General features: G+C 48.1%; 1 protein-coding gene across 14 annotated transcripts in view; it reads left to right on the top strand.

The window, feature by feature from the left end:
- The window catches only part of ptprfa (protein tyrosine phosphatase receptor type Fa), a 224,410-nt gene that overhangs the window by 96,907 nt on the left and 108,353 nt on the right, over positions 1-19,150 (top strand). For all 14 annotated transcript variants that reach the window (XM_064330628.1, XM_064330626.1, XM_064330630.1 and 11 more), the window contains exons 3-4: positions 3,457-3,602; positions 6,126-6,267. In XM_064330628.1, the coding sequence (XP_064186698.1) occupies positions 3,457-3,602; positions 6,126-6,267 (288 nt within the window). The remainder of the gene's footprint in view (positions 1-3,456; positions 3,603-6,125; positions 6,268-19,150) is intronic.

Raw genomic sequence — 19,150 nt, forward strand, 5'->3', positions numbered from 1 at the left:
CACACTCGCACACCATCTATGTGGGGTCCATAGAGTCTAAACATTTTTTTAAAACAAAGCAGACAAAAACATTTTTAAGATAATCATAATATTTACCCGAGGTGACACACAAATATATGAAATTAGCCAAGTGGGGACCACACACACACCCGACAGTGTCAGGTGCAGGTCGAGGTCATAAACTCAGACACAGAGCCAGGTTACCAGTGTCTGCAGCCTTCTCTGAATGGCCTCTCTCTAACAACAGCTGAGATACTGCGGTCCCGAGGGCAAGGGTAACGGAACTGGCTACGCTTGCATCTCTCTTACCCCGAGCCCCGCGCAAGTGATTTGATATCGGCTGTTGCGAGGTAGACAGGTGTGTGTTTTTTGTTTTTCAGGAAGGTGCTACATTATGTTAACTAGATATTGATTTTGCTCTCCTTTTGCCCGCGGAGCCTTTATTGCCGGATAAATAAGGGAGCGGAAGGCGGGCGGCGGCAGCAGCGTTTTGATTGGACGCTCTTTGGAGACCGTGAGCTGTTTTCAGCCTCCGCTGCAGAACGGTTTGCGCCTTCCTTTATTCAGCGGGGGGAGCCTGAGATTTCGAACCGTGACGTAGACGTCAGGTACTCGCACATTCCCGGTAATGTCGCATTAACAGTTACTCCGGCATGATGCTCGCGGCGCATTAGTCAACCGCTGAGTATCGCGGGTTCCGCTGGTTCTGTGTGAATTTATAGTGCTTCCATTAGCACGAGCTGTAGCTGAGACTATACCGTGAACAGAAGTGTTGCGCGACGGTAACAAATGGCTTATTTAGCAGCGTTTGTCACTGGGTGTTCTTCTCGGGAGTTGCGATTTGCTTGCTAAACATTTGGCATCACCCTGACCTTAAAGCCATTGATCTTAGAAGTAAAATCTGGCAAGATTAAGATACGCACAAATTGAAGTGGCAATGAGGCTCGTTAAAAAGCAAGGAGGAAAAAAAATTCAAAGATGTTTTTTTGCATTATTCTGCCATAATCAAAGAAAAGAAGATTGCAAAAAAAACTAAACAAACAACAACGCTGAGATGCACCTACTGACAGGTGTGCTAAAAATAATTTGCAATACTTTAACCCTTTAGAAAGCTTGTCAATCTCCAATATTCACAACAAAATTATTCTCTATGTGATTGCGTTTCGCTTGGCAGTATTAACTGTAACAGATCAGGGATATTCATGAACGATTTTTTAATTCTACTAGCATCTAGCTACTAGCAAGGTGAAATTATTTTGAATGCTTATTTGACCCGGGTCTGCTAGCTGACATGAGGGCTACACTTGCTCCTTGTCCTTCTGTCAGGGGCCTTGTGGCTCAGACAGGGAGAGAAGACTCAGGGCATGCCCTCGACGTTGGCTGGTGGGAGGAGGAGGATTCTGGGTGGTGTGACTGCTCTCTGGTAAAGCAACAAGCTCCTTTCAAATGCTAAGATTTACACGCTTGGCGATTTGCTTTATTCCATTTCGTATCAATAATGAATGTTAATGTAGAATGGTTAAAAAGAAACAGCTCACATAACGCAATCACCAAAACCAAGTCATTTTCCGATGGTTAACATCTTGTCATCAGCCCGCCCACAACTAGAAAATATTAGGCCAGTAAAAAATCCTTTTCCATGGCAGTGGGGAAAAATGCACATGCATTAGTGTTCCTCATTATTGTGTTCCACAACAATATTTTAAAATATTAAGCTTACTGTGGCTTGAATGCCGTCCCTCCAGTTCGCAAAAATGAGCACTAATGTCTTCCCATGCAGCTAATGTTCCTGCCAGCGCAATGTGGATGAAGTCATGTTGTTATAATTTGCATGCGAGTGCATTCTGAACGAATTAACTTATGTTTTTTCCGAATATTATTGATGCCGGTAATATAATAACTCTGTCTGGCTGGTCCCAAACCAAATTCCTTGTCTTGAAATGAAGCCAGAATATGCCTTTGTGTCGTGTTGAGGTAGCCAGGCCATACACAGTGCAATATCCCATATTTGAACTTGAGTATTTTATTGTTTTGTTTAACCCTGTTAGGTTCAGTGGTTTTTTCCCCAAATTTAAATGAATTATACTTTGTATTTATATTGTTATGTGCTGTTAAGTTAAACTGACACACATACTACGTAGCCTATGCTCTGTAAAGTGTGTAGCCGTGAGTGTGTAGTATATGCACTGTATTTCCGATGCATGTGATTATAAATTATTTAAGTGTGTGTTTTGTTGGGCCGGGTTTGTTCATTGTGCGACTGTGTGAGTCCCTTTGTGTAGGCCTCCCTTAATGGAATACCATATGCCGTGCGGTCAGTCTCTCAACCACACCAGGCAAATGACTACAAATATGGAGGAACCAGCTTAGTCAAGAGAGGCACAAGGGCGACACAGTTTTTATTTCCTTTTACGACACCGAGCGCGTAAGAGAGCCCGGTTAGCCGCGAGCACGGACGAGAACGGGCGAAACGAGCACGGTTTTTATTTTAAAAGGGCAGAAAAGAGGATCTGGGGAACCCGAGACAGCGAGGCTCACCGCTTCAACGCCTCTCCTTTCGGCGTTACCGTTTCGCATTTTATTAACCCCCCCCCCACCCCCCTCCCAATTAACACCGCCGACGCGAAGACAAGCCGCCGCCAAGGGGCTCGGAGAAACACGGTCCGATCTGCCCTCAAACGCACTCTCTCGCATTATGCATTTTGAGCTAATAATCCAAGGGGGAATGGATCGTGTCGTGTGCGCTTCACCCTCAAGTGCGTGACGGGGGGGAATGTTTCGCGTCCTGTAATAATTCCGCAAATCATTACCGAGGGATAAGGGTCAGCGATTGCCGCCGTGGAGTTTGCTCTGTCGGAGCTGCAAATTGCGTCGCTGATCCCTTCTCTGGGAGAGTGAAGACCAGCAGACTCAGGCTGTGCGCTTACTCGGCCTTAGATTATTAGGTGAGAGCAACAGGGATGGTTTGGGCTCACATTAATAATGCGGCAGAGCGGGATCGCGGCAGCAGTGAGATATCATTGTGAGTGTACGAAAAATAAAAAAATAAAAAGCTTCCCCTTTTTTTGGCACCGGGTCACGTGGTACCAACATGTTGAAACTCACAGTGCTACAGTGTAAATGATACAAGCTGGGGAAAAAAGAGACTGGGAAAATCCTGTGATATCTGACACGGCATTAAAAGTGCCCTCTCTCTCCCTCTTTGTCTCTCTTCCACTTTCTCTGTCTCTCTCTCTGTCTCTGTCATTGTGTCTCCCTTTCTTTTTCACATCGTTCTATTTAATACTGTAATTGTAATATTTGCAAGTTAAACAGATTGTGCTGTATTATCTGTACAGTTGTTATACTGTATTTGTCGGGTGCCCTCTCACTGTCCCTCAGGTTGTGACAGGCTGGTACACATTGTGCTTTCTCTCTCTCTAACTCTCTCACTTTCTCTCTCTCTCTCTCTCTCAGGCTTGCCGAGCTTCATCAAATCCCCGGATGACCAAATCGGGATTTCTGGGGGCGTGGCGTCTTTTGTGTGCCAGGCGGTCGGCGAGCCCAAGCCTCGGATCACGTGGATGAAGAAGGGGAAGAAAGTCAGCTCTCAGCGATTCGAGGTGCGTTCGGGCCCTCGGGATGCCCCCCCCCCCCAACCCAACCCACCCCCCCCGCCCCCACCCCTACTCCTGCCCCACCCCCCGCTACCCGGCCCGCTTCCCCGCGTCCCATGTCTGCCAGTAGAGAATCCTTCAGTTATTTAACACACGCCCAGCCCCCTCAGCAACAAAACCTTTCCTCACTTCCAACGACCCCAAAGCTGTCGACACTCTTCAGGACGCGACACACACACCGGCGTTCTATTAGCTTCAGCAGTGGAGGGAACACCGCCGCCGGTGGCTTCCAGTAGGATAATCTCAACACGGGACGCCTGTGCCTCAGCCCACACGCGTGCTTCACAGCGGATCGCTATTATCCGTCCGCGCCACGTGCCTGAAACCCGCCGTTACCGGGCGCAGCGACGCGCCGGCTTCTGAGCGCCGGACGAGGGGCGGCCTCCTCGAAAAGGTGATGATTGGCTTTGCCCGGCGTCTGCGTTAGCGGTGGAGGGAGCTGCCGCTATTTTTATCGGTGTCTGTGTTTGTTCAACCAAAAAATTATTTGTATTTGTATTCAGATTTTTTTTTTAAAACGGAAGTGTGTGATGCTAAAACCGGAAGTATGTGGAGTTTAACCCAAAGTTTATGCCAAAGAAAATGGGTTTTACCATTATAATCACTGGCACTGTTGGTGAACTTAAGTATTAAAGTCATGGTTTCACAATGGCATCAATAAAAGTTAATTTGCTTTTTTAAGCTGTGTTTAACAAGCAATGAACAATAGGGCATGTTATATAGGCATAACAGCCTTTTATAACACTGAGGTAAACAGTCAAATCAAGTTTCAAATGTTCAAATGCAAATGTTTTTATAAATCAGAACATCGTTATTCATCCTTACTCTGAACTGCAAAAAACTACAGAATGTAAGGCTAACATGTTTTGTTGTTTTTTGTTTGTTAATACTTTTTCTCCCTTCTTTGTTGAAGCCCCACTTTACCTGTTGCCTGTGATTTGCATGAGCTTGGGTAAATTAAATAAAACATCAAAAAGCTTCCCTGGGTGGAATACATCTGTAGCTATTATGCTGTTACTCAAATTTCCCCAAGTTGTATTTTGTGAAGATAAGCTCCTACACATGAGCTGGCAGCGGCGTCAGACGTATCCAGCATTACAGCATCGATTTCTGCACCAGTAACAACCCAATTTGATAAAGATAATGAAATCATGTATTGCAAAACTCTTTTCTTGAAATAAAGGATACGACCCAATCAATTTGAGTTGCAAAACCTGCTTTGAACCTCTTTTTAGAGTCTGAAATAAAAAGCTGAAAAAAACCTCAATGTTATATTTATAAATTATAGCAATTTTGTTATGTAGACTAAGGGAGACATATCACAAAAATACTGAGAAAAGCGCAAAAATGTGCACGTCAAAACTGAATATGGAAATGGAATGGAAAGTAGTTCAAGAAATACAAAGTACAATATTTTTCGGTAATTTCGGTCATAACAAATTTAGCACATTTCTCCCTCCCTTCTCCTTAGAGCCTACGCACCGTCATTCATATCAGTTCCACAGACAACACGCAGCTCTGGTAGTTTTCTGGGGCCGTACACACACAAATCGGTTACATTTCACACAGTTGTCGTGCAGCAGCGGTCATAATTATTCATCCCCACCCTAAAGGCTTCATCAGCATCATCAGACGATTGCAGTGAATGAATATCGTGTGATTGTGTGCAAAGGAAGTTTCGGGAGCGCCTTGTTGGGAAGCTTGTATCAAAGCACTGGTTATTCAGTAGCTGAACAGCATGTTGGAGTAGATGGCAGCACGTTCGCCCCTGAGTTGAAGGACTTGTTGTCTATTGTTGGGGGGTTCTGACGAAAAACAGCTTGAACTGGCTGTATTTCTTGACTGATTCGATTTTTTTCTCATTTTAATACCGCAGTTAGTGTAAGTCCAAATATTTAGGAAAGTCGTGGAAGGGGGAGGATATGGCATTTGCAGCGTTGGAGTAATTTTAATTATGAAGTCCCCAAAGCGCGATAGCATCACTCTGACCTATCTAGTGTTAGGAAACTCTCACTTGCTGTCTCTCTGCTGGTGTGTGTGTGTCTAATTGAGAAACTTGGTGCTGATTTCTGAGCAAATCACATCAAAGAGATGGGATAAAAGATCAGAATATTGGACAAATTCAGGCGTCACATTCTTCCCACAGTCTTAAGACATGCAGGTAGGCTAATTGGAGACTCTAATTTGCGTAAGTGTTTGAGTGTGTGTCCTGTGATAGATTAGCAGCCTGTCCAGGGTGTATTCCTGCCTCTGGCCCAGTGCATGCTGGGATAGGCTTCAGCACCCCGCATGACCTTGACCCAGAATAAGCGGGTGTAGATAATGGATGAATGGAGGGATTCGCTTAATGGCACTGCCACACACACTCCGCAGTGCTCCCCCCAAACCCCACTTCCCCCCACCGCTCCCTTTTTAATATGGAAATCGGAGCCTGCGTGTCCTAAGATCGGACGTCTCTTTTCGGGGCAGGTGATCGAGTTTGACGACGGGTCGGGGTCCGTGCTCCGGATACAGCCCCTCCGAACGCACCGGGACGAGGCCATCTACGAGTGCACCGCCACCAACAGCGCGGGGGAGATCAACACCAGCGCCAAACTCACCGTCCTGGAAGGTAAGCCCCCCTCTACCTGCCAACTTCCCTACGTCTCAAAGCGGTTCAGCTCCGGCATGGGGAGATATTCGATTGAACCCTTTTAAGGTCCGAGATCACAAAATACGTGGTTAGAACGTTCTGAACGGAACATTCTGATACTGATGTCACAATGGATACTGGTAACTGCAAACGGCGGAGTTCTAGAACCCTGACTTCGAATTTTGAACAAAAGAACACATTCCAAAAAAAACTTGGAGGGTTTAGCTGGGAGTCCATAGCAACCAGCTCGCTCGTTGCGTTGCCTGACAGATCTACTGGATTAGGTTTTCAGCGCATGCATCTGAAGGAATTGATTTTGCTCTCTGCGCTTAAGTGCGTCGGTCCCTGGGAACATGTTGTACAGTTGTTGCCCGCGGGATAATTACAGACGATGTCCAAGAGCAATTATTTCAGTCTGATACATTCGGCCTCAGCAGACACATTCTGGGCCCCGTTTGCCCAGGATCTCCCCGGCACGCATTATCATCGAATCGGGAGATGATATCGCCGGTACCGCTGCCGGCTCCCGTCCTCTAAATGGAGGCTGGCAGGCGGAATGAGCGGGCCTTTTTTCTAGCGCTTTCTTTGGGTTACCGGAGGTCTTGCTGAGCACGTGGTTCAGAGCAGGGGGAAAACAGCTGCTTAACGGGATTCTGCCTGACGCACGCGAATTGGACCAATCGGGGAATTTACAGTCAGTCTGAACGCGGATGGTCGTGCGGAGCCACCGCCCTCATCCTGTCCTGCCGAGACCAGACCCACCGGATGATCGCGGGTTCGGCATTACGCCTCTGCCGTAATCCGCCGTTAATCTCGCGTTCCCGACCCCACCGCGGCGCGGAAAAGTCACGAAAATTCCCTCCCCCCCCGGCCGCACGCCGACTCTCGCGGTTCTGTAGGGGCACTAATTAGCGAAAAGCCGCGGGGGGGGCCCAGACCGCGCCCGCGCCGCGGGACTCGCCGAACGAGGGGCCCGGACGACGGGGGCGGGGCGCGCGGCGGAAGACGGATGAGCGCTATTTTTAGCGGGAGCCGCCGTTCGTTCCCGCGCGGCGCGTCTAGCTCGCGTCAGCCGAGAGAGGCGGGAAAAAAAAAACACAAAAAAGGCACGAGCGAGGCTGAAAGATGATAATGGGCTCTCTCCGGCAGCTCCAGGTACCGCCGTCCCGTGGCCCGCTTGGCGGGGGGTCGGACGGCGCCCAGGGGTCGGCGTGCGTCGCGGCTACCCTTCCGTCCGCGTCAAGCCCGGCTACAGGTGCGAACGCACCTTTTTTTTTTTTTACGGAGAAATAACAGCCAGAAAGCGGGCCCACCTGACGATCTTCTCGTCTTCACGAGCAACGGTTGTTGACGGATTAGTCACGAAGTGCATTGTGGGATATATATTTCGAGATGATCTCTTGGGTAATGTGTGGGAATAAAGGAAATCTTGCAGGCGGTGGGCTGAGTTTCTACATCACGCGCTCAATTATTACAAAAAGGCTTATTCTATGGAAGCATGATTCATTCCTGATTTGTACAGTTTTGCATTTTCTCCTGCTCCTCTGAATAAATCTTTGAGAGATGCGGGTCCTGTGAATGCGTTCCAGCTGAAAACAGCATGTTTTGCAATCTGGCCAATGAAAGCCATTAGTCATCTGCATGGGGTTCCTGTACAGCTGCACAGCCCCTATCCCGATGAACTTTTTTTTCTAATTGTAGTCCCTGATGACACATTATTCTTAGCAAATATGTAATGTAGCCACGGGGGGTAACATCTCACAGGGGTGCTTTAGTGTAATCCAGTACCCCCCCCGCCACAAGCAGGACTCTGAGCCCCCCCCTTCCCCTGGGAGGAACCGGGAGGGGCCGGGACAGCCTCAGCCCCTCCAGCCGGAACCTTCCAGATGCCTCTGGGAAACGTCGCGGCGGAACACCTGGCCTGGCCCCGAGGGGCCGTAAATCAGACGCGCGCGGCGGCGGGTCGAACGCCTGCGGAGAGGAGCGCTCGGGGGTCGAAGGAGGAGAGCAACCGGCCCGTTCCTCTCCTTTGCCCCATGACCCGAGAGGGCGAGGGCGGGGGCGGTGGCGGAGTCTTTCCTCGCGCTCGGCGCGCGGTCCCCGAGCCTGGCGTAATGGCCGCCCTGTCGCGCGGCGGCTGCCTCCCCCCAGAGCGCGCCGTCGGAGGAAAAATCGGAGAAACGTTCGACGCGTACGGCGTCTGAGAGACCAGCCTCGGCGCCAGGCTGCAGAACCAGGGTCTTTCCGCTCCCTGTGAAAATGCAACGCTCGTGAATAAATGATGGCGCTGCGGTCCGCGGCTCGGAACTTCTGAGGGGGTACGAAACGCTTGCGGCGGGACGGGAACGGGGCGGCTGCAGCGTCGCCGCGGGAAACGCTCGCTGGGCGGTCTTTCCCGTAGGAGCGCAACCTCTTTCGGAGCCGGGATCGATTCCGGGATCGCGTTCAGGCTCATTTGACACGCCGCGCGTGCGCACATCGATTATCCTTAAGCAATCATTCGCTGTATCCGCCTCTGTACGCCTTGCTGGGGGCTGGTTAAAAAAAAATATGAATCGAACCTGGGAAAGTTCCTTTTCTGTGGGCACTCGGTGTCTAGGCATTGACACAGCGAGCAGCTATCGGACAGCGAACGGGATTTGGCTCCGCAGAGAGAGAGAGGAGGAGCGGGAGAGCGGGTCAGAGAGGTTTGCGAGCTCTCGGTGGAAGCGAGCAGGAGTCGGGCTCTTTTCATTACCGCGTGACAAACGGACTCGTTTTCCCGCGTATGCGCTCGGGCGTCGCAGTAAAAGGCCCGCCCAGCGCTGTTGTGGAGCTTTGGCGGCTCGCCCTGAACGGCCGTCGCAAATACTCGTCAGGATACAGCCGAGGGAAAGCGTTACTGAAAGAGTGACTGAAAACTGGGATTAGCGCCGGTGAGAAGTCTGAAGTCGTATTGTGGCCGAGTAATTTAGGTTTTTTTCTTCCTGAAGTCAAATACTTTTCCCTGCGTAAAAAGTGACAAGGACGCAGACAAGGAGACTCCGTATTTATTTATTTATTTTTTCTTTTGGTGCTTTTCGGTATTATTTTATGGCAGGAGATTAAAGACCTTTTTCATGATGTTTCTTGGAGCTGGTCCGCTGTTATCGCAGCCCCCGGAGTGCACCTGGTCCACTTACTCTCGCGTTTATTCCGTTTTCCCTAATCAAAAAAATGCAATTTGCGAAAGGTCAGCTTGCTTGTGAAATAAAGAAATAAATAAGTAGAGATGGTGATAAATTCTCCCGTTTTTGAGTATGGTGGGGAAGGAGACAAGCGGGCGCCTCCACGGGGGGGCGGGAGAGTCTCCCAGTGCCCGATGAGCCAAACTGGCTCTGAATCATTTCCGGAATTTTCCGCCCTTTCCAATTACTCTGCCTTAGCTTCCCAGGCGGCGGTGCCAGTCAACCTTGTGCTAAATGGCGAGTAAAGCACGACGCGGAAAACTGTAATTGATGGACGTTCCCTGCGCGAAAGTAAAAGGAAGCGTTTAGCGTGCGCTCGGTGTCAACAAACAGACAAATGAGTCACCGAGTCGGAAACGTGTTTGTGAGCTTCCATTACCTCCGCTAGTCTGGAACGTTTCTGCAGTCACCGAGCGGCGTTGCGCGTTGAACACAATGCCGGGTGATATCTCACTTACCTGAGGACGGTGATGCATTCGGATAAATGACACATAATTGTCAGGGCCAGACATAGTCAAGTCCTGGCAAGATAAATACATATTTGGGCCTGAATCATTCGGTGCAGTTGCCTTTATTCCCATAGAATCGATCTGCCTGTTGCTCATCTCGTTTAAATCTCAGGTAACGAGATCCAAATTCGTTTAGCGTACTCTGACTTTAGTGCCTCTTTCTCTCACCTTCCCTCCCTTTGAAATAGTATGTTTTTTTTCTCATGGGTGGTCACCTAATGTTGTTCAGTGGCTCCTTTCTGCCTGTCCGGCCTTTTAACCCAGGCCGCCTACTGTAATTCTGTCCCTTTTTCAAACTTTGTGAGTAGGTAGTAGAAATGAAGTATGTATGTTGATGTTTTTTGATATGATCACGTGGTAAATGGCTGCTAAGTTCACCCTAGAGTAATGGGTGAAACAGTGCAAATCTGAGGTTGTGTAAGAAAAATATGCAGTTTTTTTTGCAATTCTTGTGGTTGCTACCCCCTCAGTCCCTTCAAATCTGAAGGCTGTAGAATGTAAAAATATTAACTGTAGTAACTGCCGCCACTAAAGGTTAATTTTATTCAAATTGTCCGAAAAAAAGAGAAAAGGCTACGTATTAATAAGATCATAAATGATCATAATCATGTTTCCAACGCCTTTATAGTTAAGAAAATTCTCCCTGTGCATACATAGAATTCATTTTAAGGTAATTGCAAGCATAACAGGGCATAATTGTTACCCATTTATAACATCTCATGTCCATGTTAATGGATGCCTAGTCTTGCAAGGTTAATGCAGAAATATCAAATTAATCTCATTTATTCAACACCCCACCGCAGTCTTCATTTTGCAGTTTTAAAGGAGAAGGTACTCTTTGCGAACTTGTTGATTTCTAGATATTGTAAATATTCGTCATCCAGTACCACTGCACCCCCCCACCCCCCCCCTAGCTCCATCTCTTCTTCCTCCTCCTTTCCCTGCATCTGATGCGAGGGCTGCTTCTTGCTACAAGTGTAATTTCTCCCTCTATCTGTTGGCAGAGATTCAGCCCAGCACCGAATGAGGCGGAGTACAGGGGAAGCAGATTAGAAACTTTGGCAGTTACAAACGGCGTCTGGGTGGCTGGGGGGGTGACACTCCTAAGCACCCCGCAAATGAGCAGAAGCAATCTGCCCTGCCCGCTGGCCATCCGCCTGCGCGCCCCAAAGTTTTTTGCCCGAGGCGGGGAGCTGATGGGGGGGTGTGGGGAAGGGGGACTCGTTTATAGATTTACCCACAATCGCTCACGCGTACGCAATTAGCATGCAGCTGCACTGGCGAAGGGCTGTTAGCAGATGAAGCGCAGTCAGGTTCCCTTTGTATTCGACAAGAGATCTGGGGGGGGGGGGGCGCTCCGCGGCAGCAGTCACATGGGGTGTGGCGGTGGCGGTGACTGCGTCCCTTAGGGCGGCTTCGTTAGCATGCGGCAGGTGAGCGCTGCCATTCGCCGGCAGTAAAACCCCCCCCCCCTCCAGTGCGCTCGGTGAGATGGCGGGACGCAATTACCGCTGTCACCTTCACTCTGTTTTTCTTATCGCAATGGAAACGTTTTCCGTCTGGCCGTCGGGAGGAGGGAGGGATCGGGCGGTGGGCGGAGGGGGGAGGAGGGAGGGAGGGGGTGGGGAGGGAGCGGGGCCCGAGGACTCCCCCGCCTCGCCTCACCTCGGTAATGAACGATTACGGCGTTTTTTAAATATGAATGATGGGATTCATTTAGCCGCCCCCCCGTTCGCCCGCCGTGCGAGGAGAGATCTTTACGAACGTCGGCGAATCACCTGGAGAACGTCTCGGCCGCGGTGACGCTCGCACCTCGGGCGACCGGCGACCACGCCCGGCCAGACCACACAGCTCTCAAACCGTCAGCCGTGTTCTTCAGATCACGCTCCGTTTCACGGTCCTGTTCGTACGACCGGAACGCAGCTGGTAGACGCACCGATTCATTAATTAAAGCTCGACTTGCGTTCATTCAGCAAGCAAGTTGTGAACGTGTAAGAAACGGGTCAAACACTTTCAATTTCTAATTATTTACAGACGCAGACCTTGTAAACTCTTATTCGTTGTTTTGAATTAGTGGAAGGTTTCAAGATTACAGTTTGAACACAATCCAAGTTATGCATGCCCGTATACAACAGCCTCCAAAAATGATTGAAACCGTTGATAAAGACTGAGCAAAATAAGGGTGGATAAAAACCACATAAAGATAATGAACTCTATGCTCAAAAAATGAACTCTTTGCAAGGGAGGGTGCACTAAGTATTTAAAACGCAGGCGCCAATAATGTCTTTTTGGGAAATGAGCTTACCTGCTAAACCTGACCTGTCATTGAATACAAGTTTGTATTAAAGACAAGTTTGATAAATAATTAGTCAGTAACAAGTTTTTCCCGATTGTACCCTCCCTTGCAATGCTGTGTAGTGTATAGAGGGCAAGTCTGAGTACAGTGAGTGACAGGTTCTCTAACATTACATTACATTACATTGCAGGCATTTAGCAGACGCTCTTATCCAGTACACAACATTTTAAATAGCATTTACGTTGCATCCATTTATATAGTTGGGTATATACTGAAGCAATGTAGGTTAAGTACCTTGCTCAAGGGCACAACAACAGTGTCCTCACCAGGAATCTGTGACCTTTAGGTTACACGACCAGCTCCTTACCCATTATACTACACCGTCGCCCAACTCTTAAGAGAGTTAGCTAGCATCCGTTGTGCTAACGCGCAACGCCGGCCCAGCCCTGCCGCAGCACAGAGCCGCAGAGAGCTGCTGTGGGCAGCCGCTTTCACGAAATGGAGCCGAAGGAAAAGCACGGGAAGACAAAGAGAGACGCGGAGATCAGGGCGGTCTGAGGGGATAGATGGGGATGATTGCAGGGGCGTGCTGAGGCAGGCAGAGAGTGTTTATACCTTAAGCTGGCTTCCAAAGGAAGATTCGGGGGTGCTCATAACATTGAAAAAGTTCTGCCCGAACACGTTGCCACCCAGGACTACACAGGCGCAACACATGTAAACAGAACAGGAGAAAGAAAAAAAATAAAACCCTACTACGATGCAGGGAACGTTCCTAGTTGCCAGGGTTACCACGCTGATTCTTTGTGGAGAATTCACCACGTTAGGCTTTCGCAACGCTGTATCGTTGTCATTGCAGGCAAAAACAATGAACGTTTTCAGCGCTGGCATATCACAATAAAGAAAAATAAATAAATAAACTCTGCCAAGAGAGAAACGAATCTTGGAGCGTGACTTGCTGCGTTTAGCATAGCAAGTGTTCCTCTCGTGTTTAAGACTGCATCTCCACGGAACAATAGGCCGCATTTTCCACTACCGCTCCTTCTAATGGGATAAAATGGTGGCAGAAAGAATTGACATCAAACGCTACTAGGATTATTTAATTGCTTGATGAATTTTTTCCTTTGTGTGTGTTGTGTGCGTTGGTGGTATGCCCGCTGCTGGTGCGCCTTTCAAGAGATGATTCTGATGAACCCTGTGTGTTCTCATGTCACAAGAATAGGAACGTGAAGCATACGCAGTCTATCACAGTCAGCTGCAGTTTTCATTTGGAGCGTGAAAACAAGTCATGGTGTCTCACATTCAAGACAGGCAATCCTTTACAGTACTTCTTGGATTTTCAACAGGGGGGTTTGAGGACCCCTGGAGGGTTTTTAACAGTACTGTAGGAGGTGCTTGGCCAGGCTTGATATGCAATGGAAAATGTTTCAGAATACAAAACCTTTTTTAGCTTATGGCGGAGGGTCCCCTAGATGCCTTTGTGCCTGTTTGGAGTCCCTAGGTCAGAAAAAAGGTTGAAAACTCCTGTCTTACGTGTGGTTAAAAGAGCAAATTTATTCTACTGCGATTGGTGGACTGCTTTCATTTGGTGTCGTGGATTTGTGTGTTTGTTTGTTTTTTATCTCTTACCTCAGATCTGTTTATGTACAGTAATAGCCAGCTGGAGGAATTGTATTATGGGTAATTCGATTTCCAGGAATTACTTTGCATAAGGACAGATGGTGATCTGTGTGAAGAAGGCTGTATGAAGAATTTTCGTTCCTGCTTAAACGTTAACAACATTCAGTCAGATTAAAATGAATACAGAACTATTATTTTTTTAATCTTAAATTAATAAAAATTTTCTGGCCATTTTTTTCACAGCTGTATGGAAATGTCAAGAGCATATGGTAACTGCATTTGCCTACTTGGGTGCAAAACAGCAAAAAGATCGTTCTCATTCATTTTCTTCACCGAGGACAAACGGTGGCAACATATTTGTCTTTCAAAAATGGCAAAAATTCCTGTATTTCAAACGGTACATACTTCAAATGAGTGATTCCGTTGAAATTCCTAATGCTTTTTTGATGGGAATATGACTTAAGGTTTATGGTATATGTTGCACAGCATCAGGTCAGGCCTATAGGCTGGAAAAAAAAAACAGGCAGTAGTATGTTAACATACTAACATAGAGGACTGGACTAATGTTTCTAAATAACACATTTTTAATGATGGTGTAATTACAGTCTAAATGAGTGTTTATTTTAAGCAGAAAGGGCTGTTCATATCAACCGTTCATTTTGCTGATACCTCTGCCCGTCATTATACCTACGGGCTCAATTAAGTGCGAATCATTGGAATTGGAAACGCATTGTTCTGCTCACCCCATAGTCCTCGAAATGCGGACAATTACAGCAATAATCATATTAGTTTCTGATTAATTAAACACCGCAGTGGAACTGGCGTGCCAATTACCGTAATCGAATGCCGTTTTTTTAGAACGGGGAACGGTGGAGGGGAACAGTTTCCCTAGATCGGTATACAGCGTTATGTGGCAGCAAGGCATTTTTTCCCCCTCAAAATATCCTAATTAATTCCCCTGTCCCCAAAGGCCAGCCAGTTTTTAAAAAGATGCCTTTGCCTGCCTTCTTCTCGACAGAGGTGAGAATGGAGCTAAAATGTATTTTCCTCTGACGAAGAGGAAAATACGTTTTTCTCAAAGGAGTTTTTACGTGCTCGCGATCTACTAACATAGAGAGAAACATGTCGGAGAGTAGTAATGTTTACCCATTAATTTGCCTCTGGCATGATATAAATACTCTGTAGATTATTCCTGTCTGGAAAGAGATCCATAGGACCGTAATGTAGGCTAAGTGTAAGTAAATGCATTAATAAGTAAATGTGAAATAATGTATAAATGTGTTAGAGGCTAATATTATTTTATTCAGGAAAGTAGTTGGTGTGATGATGTGCTGAGTGGATTGTTTCACTGGGTTCTCTAAAAGTTGGCTGTGAAATAAATATACCGCTTACATTTTGGGCTCGGTGCATGACAACAAGAACTTGAAAGCTGACAGCAGTACTTGGTGTTTGGCGTAACTTTTCTGTGAGTTTCACACGTTGGGCTATACTTGGCAGCGGCAGCGCATCCACCTCCTATTGCGGCAGACGTGTCACCAGTCAGTCAAGGCTCCTGAGTAATGATCGCTTTTGACAGGTGGGCTCAGAGGAGGGAAATCAGAGGCCTGAACTGAGAAGTGCTCGTTATGAATGCATGGCGGGGATGTTTCCCTTTGAATGCCAGTTGGCTGGAGGAGCAGTGAGTCCCTCCCTGGTTCCTCTTGGCCCCGATTTCCCGCAGATGGGTGGGATTGCACCAGGTTCCTAATACCTGGGCTCAGTGAACCAGAAAAATAACATCTGTAAACTTTGACCCTCCCTTTACATCTGTGACGGGGGCGGGCGAAAACTCCAGCCAGCGAGGAGGAGGCGACCGAGCAGCGGCGTTCAGACTTGCAGGAGCATCCCGTGCGAGGGCCGGTCCTCTCAGGGGGAAAGAAGGGCTTAGATTTTAAGCCCCGCTGCTTCTCCTCCTCCCCCCGTCCCTAGAAAGGCGGGGGGGGCTGGCGCACGCGTCAGAGCGCGGGGGCGAGCTGGGTTTCGAACCCTCCCCCCCCCCCCGCGCGCTCGATAGAGCCAGCGCCGAAGGCTCGGTCTCGGCCGCGCCATCGACCTTTCGCTCCTTTCTAAACGTGTTGATTAAACAGGCAGCCTGTCTGGCCTTGGTATAAATTGAAATGACAGTATATATCACAGGGGGGGAGGCTGGGCATGACTCATCGGAAGCCAAGGCTCCTCGGCGGCACCGCGGGAAAGGGCCGGTCCAAACGCTGATCCTCGTCGGTTAGTAATGAACACCCACCGCAATCATAAGTATTTACGGGCTTCATCAGATAATCGTGCATAATTGGAGGCGTTACGCAAGATTATCCGATAAAACCCGTAAATACTTCTGATTGAGTTTTTGCCCATGAGAAAAATGAAAGGCTTGGCTGTGGTAAAACAGGAGGAATTCTCTTCCTGTTGGGGGATTTGCTCTGGAGATGTTTTTGTGCCTAAAGAATCTTTGGGCACTGCACCTTTTTCTGCAGGCAGCGTCGTTCCAATGCCGAGCACTTGATTGTTCTCGATTGCAGTGCTAAAAATTCTCAGGAATGGTGTCGTGTTAATGGAAGGACAAAAGACTGTTGTTTACCAGCAAAGAGGGAGGGATTTTGAAAAGGAGGCATTGATTTCAGAAAAGGGGCATGTTTTCTTATTTGGCTGAAGTCATGAGTAGGCCTTTTGAACAACCTCAGGCATTAACACCCATCCCATGGTCCCGTAACGGAATACACCTGTCAGGTTCAACCACGTTCCTGATTTTTCACTGCCTCAGAGGTGACTTATTTGCTTTAATCGCTCGAAACGTATCCCTCCAAAAGGAAGCACTGACAGTGATTCATTATGGTGGCAGAGAGCTATCTTGCGTAAATTCTTGACAAATTTGCGGCGCCAAATGTTTTAATTAATCTCCGCTAAGCCTCTTGAAGTCTGATCAGACCCTCTCTCTCTCTCGGTGCAGAAGTGGAGCGATCCTTTTCTCACATCGCCAGTATAATTGAATTCACGTGGCGCGTTCATTATATTCTGCGGCTCAGGGGAGCCGCACTCTTAGGTGCAAATTGTAGCGGCGGCTGAAGTCACAAAGAAACCTCACAAGCAGGCGTTCGGTACCAGCACATACTGCGTATGATCACGGGTCTCCAGGTAAAATGTCAAAATAAAAGTCATATTTTTTTTTTTTTCTACCTGCTCTCTCTAATCAAAGCTCGAGGGCCCGGAGCGCTCCGAGGTCAGGCGGCACCGCGGGAGCCGTGGTCAGGCGGTGAGCCGTTGGTTAAGCAGCGTGGAGACGGGGAAGGGCCCAGGAGAGGCCCTGGATCCGCGCGCGCCTCGTTCAGCACCTCTCCAGAGCGGGATTAGACCCAGAGATCAGGGCCAAACGCCCCCGGGCTCTCACAGAAGCTCCGCTCTGACTGCCTCGCTCTTTCTGTCCAAACCGAAATTACTCCGCGTCGGTCTCTCTCTCGTTTTCCCCCCCCATCGTTTTATGTGACACGCGTAGTTTGGCTTCGTGGTATGAACTTTAGACTTGGGAGTAACCAAGCCCACTGTCGTCCCTGTGACCCCTGCTAAGCCAAACCCTTGGTTTGCCAGGACTTTTGCTAACCCAGGCGTGTATCCAATAATGATTGCCAGTGATGGAGTTTCCCTCACCCCGATTTGCACTCCCATTACAACCGCCTAGGTGCCTCTGCAGCCCTCTCCTCCCTCTTCCAGTCTTCTTGCCTGTGGTCCCAGCGCGGTGGATGGTTTCCTCTTCTGGGGGGGGAGGGGGTGGGGGTCATCGCATATACAGTCAGTGTTCTCTGAATAATCCATGAGCGGCTTCTTTGCATTATGTTAGCACTGTAGATTAATGTCGGTTAGGAGAAAGGGAAATGACCATTAGGGCTCCGCTGGTCCTGAGCGCCAGCCGTTGTCGATATCGGCGTTATCTACGGCCCCTTCGTGCTAATCGATCTCGAGGGGGCTTCAGGAGGGACGTCTCACGGCTGTCGTGGAGCGACGCGGCCGTTTACGGACTCACGCGCGTGGGTTCATCACGGTCGATTGATCAGCTTCTAAACGTCTGTGACAAACAAACAAGCCCAACAATAATTAATTGGACAACTAACAGTGTAACGGTTAACTGTACACCTGTGAAATTTCGTCCATATGACCCTCTGGTGACTAGATGAGTCTTAGTGTGTGAACATTACAAACCTGTTTTGCATTCCTAACAGTTCAGTTCCTGTTCAGTTTTTTAGGCCAAAGTATTGAACATGCACAACGCTTTGCCATAATTGGTGGGCGATAAATTGATTGCAGTTATTGAATGTTTTTTGTCTCCAAGGGAGCTGCATCACCATCATATAATTGGTGTGACACACTCAGTAGATGGATGTGTAATTGTTTTTTGTCCACCGCCCAAACCTCGGAGAGCATATAACACATAGATGCGTGGTAGTTTGTGATCTTTACGTGCCCTGGTTGGTATGTTAGAAGGGAAAAAAAAAAAAAGACAAAAGAAAGTCGATCCCGTTGCTTGGGGGCGATGATTGTTGTTGTGCTTAAAAAGCATTTGATTATTGTTGATGCGGGTTAGCGCCCAGCCCTGCCGTTAAGGCTTCATGTTTTCCAAGGCCTGGTACGCCATTTCGTGTTTTGCGTTCAACAGAAAAAGGGGCTGTGGAGTCTCCGCTGGGCTTTGTTGCAGCTTTAAAAAAAGAGGGGGGAACTGACGGGCGGCACTGCGAGCACTGGAAGGAAGAGACTCTCACGAGGAATGTGCATTTGAAAGTGGTACCTGACCTGTTTCTGGAGATGTATTGGATTTTGAATTGAGTTGTATGTGCTTACGAAGGTCAAGTGTACAACAGAGGATGCACAAGAGTATTCATTATTTGAGTGCAGCTTTTTTTTATTTTTCTTTACTCTTGCTGCTCTTTTTTTTCCAGTTTCTGACAGCGCGGTGTCCTTTCCCCTTAAGGTTGGGTTGCACTCCCCCACCCCTCCCTCAATGGTGGCTCACACACAGATCCCTTGGGTTCTAATATTGACCTTTTTGAAAATAACAGTCGGCATGTCAATGTGTTTTTTTTCCCACAACCCTCTTTTCCCTGATCTCTTTACTTTCTACACTTTTTGAGCCTACAAAGCGGCCTTTCCTCATTACAAATACAGTATTTTGATTATTTTTCTGCGTGTATTTTAAACATGTCTGTGTTCAC

The sequence above is a fragment of the Anguilla rostrata genome, chromosome 4 (genome assembly GCF_018555375.3).
Source record: "Anguilla rostrata isolate EN2019 chromosome 4, ASM1855537v3, whole genome shotgun sequence".
NCBI classification, from domain to species: domain Eukaryota; kingdom Metazoa; phylum Chordata; class Actinopteri; order Anguilliformes; family Anguillidae; genus Anguilla; species Anguilla rostrata.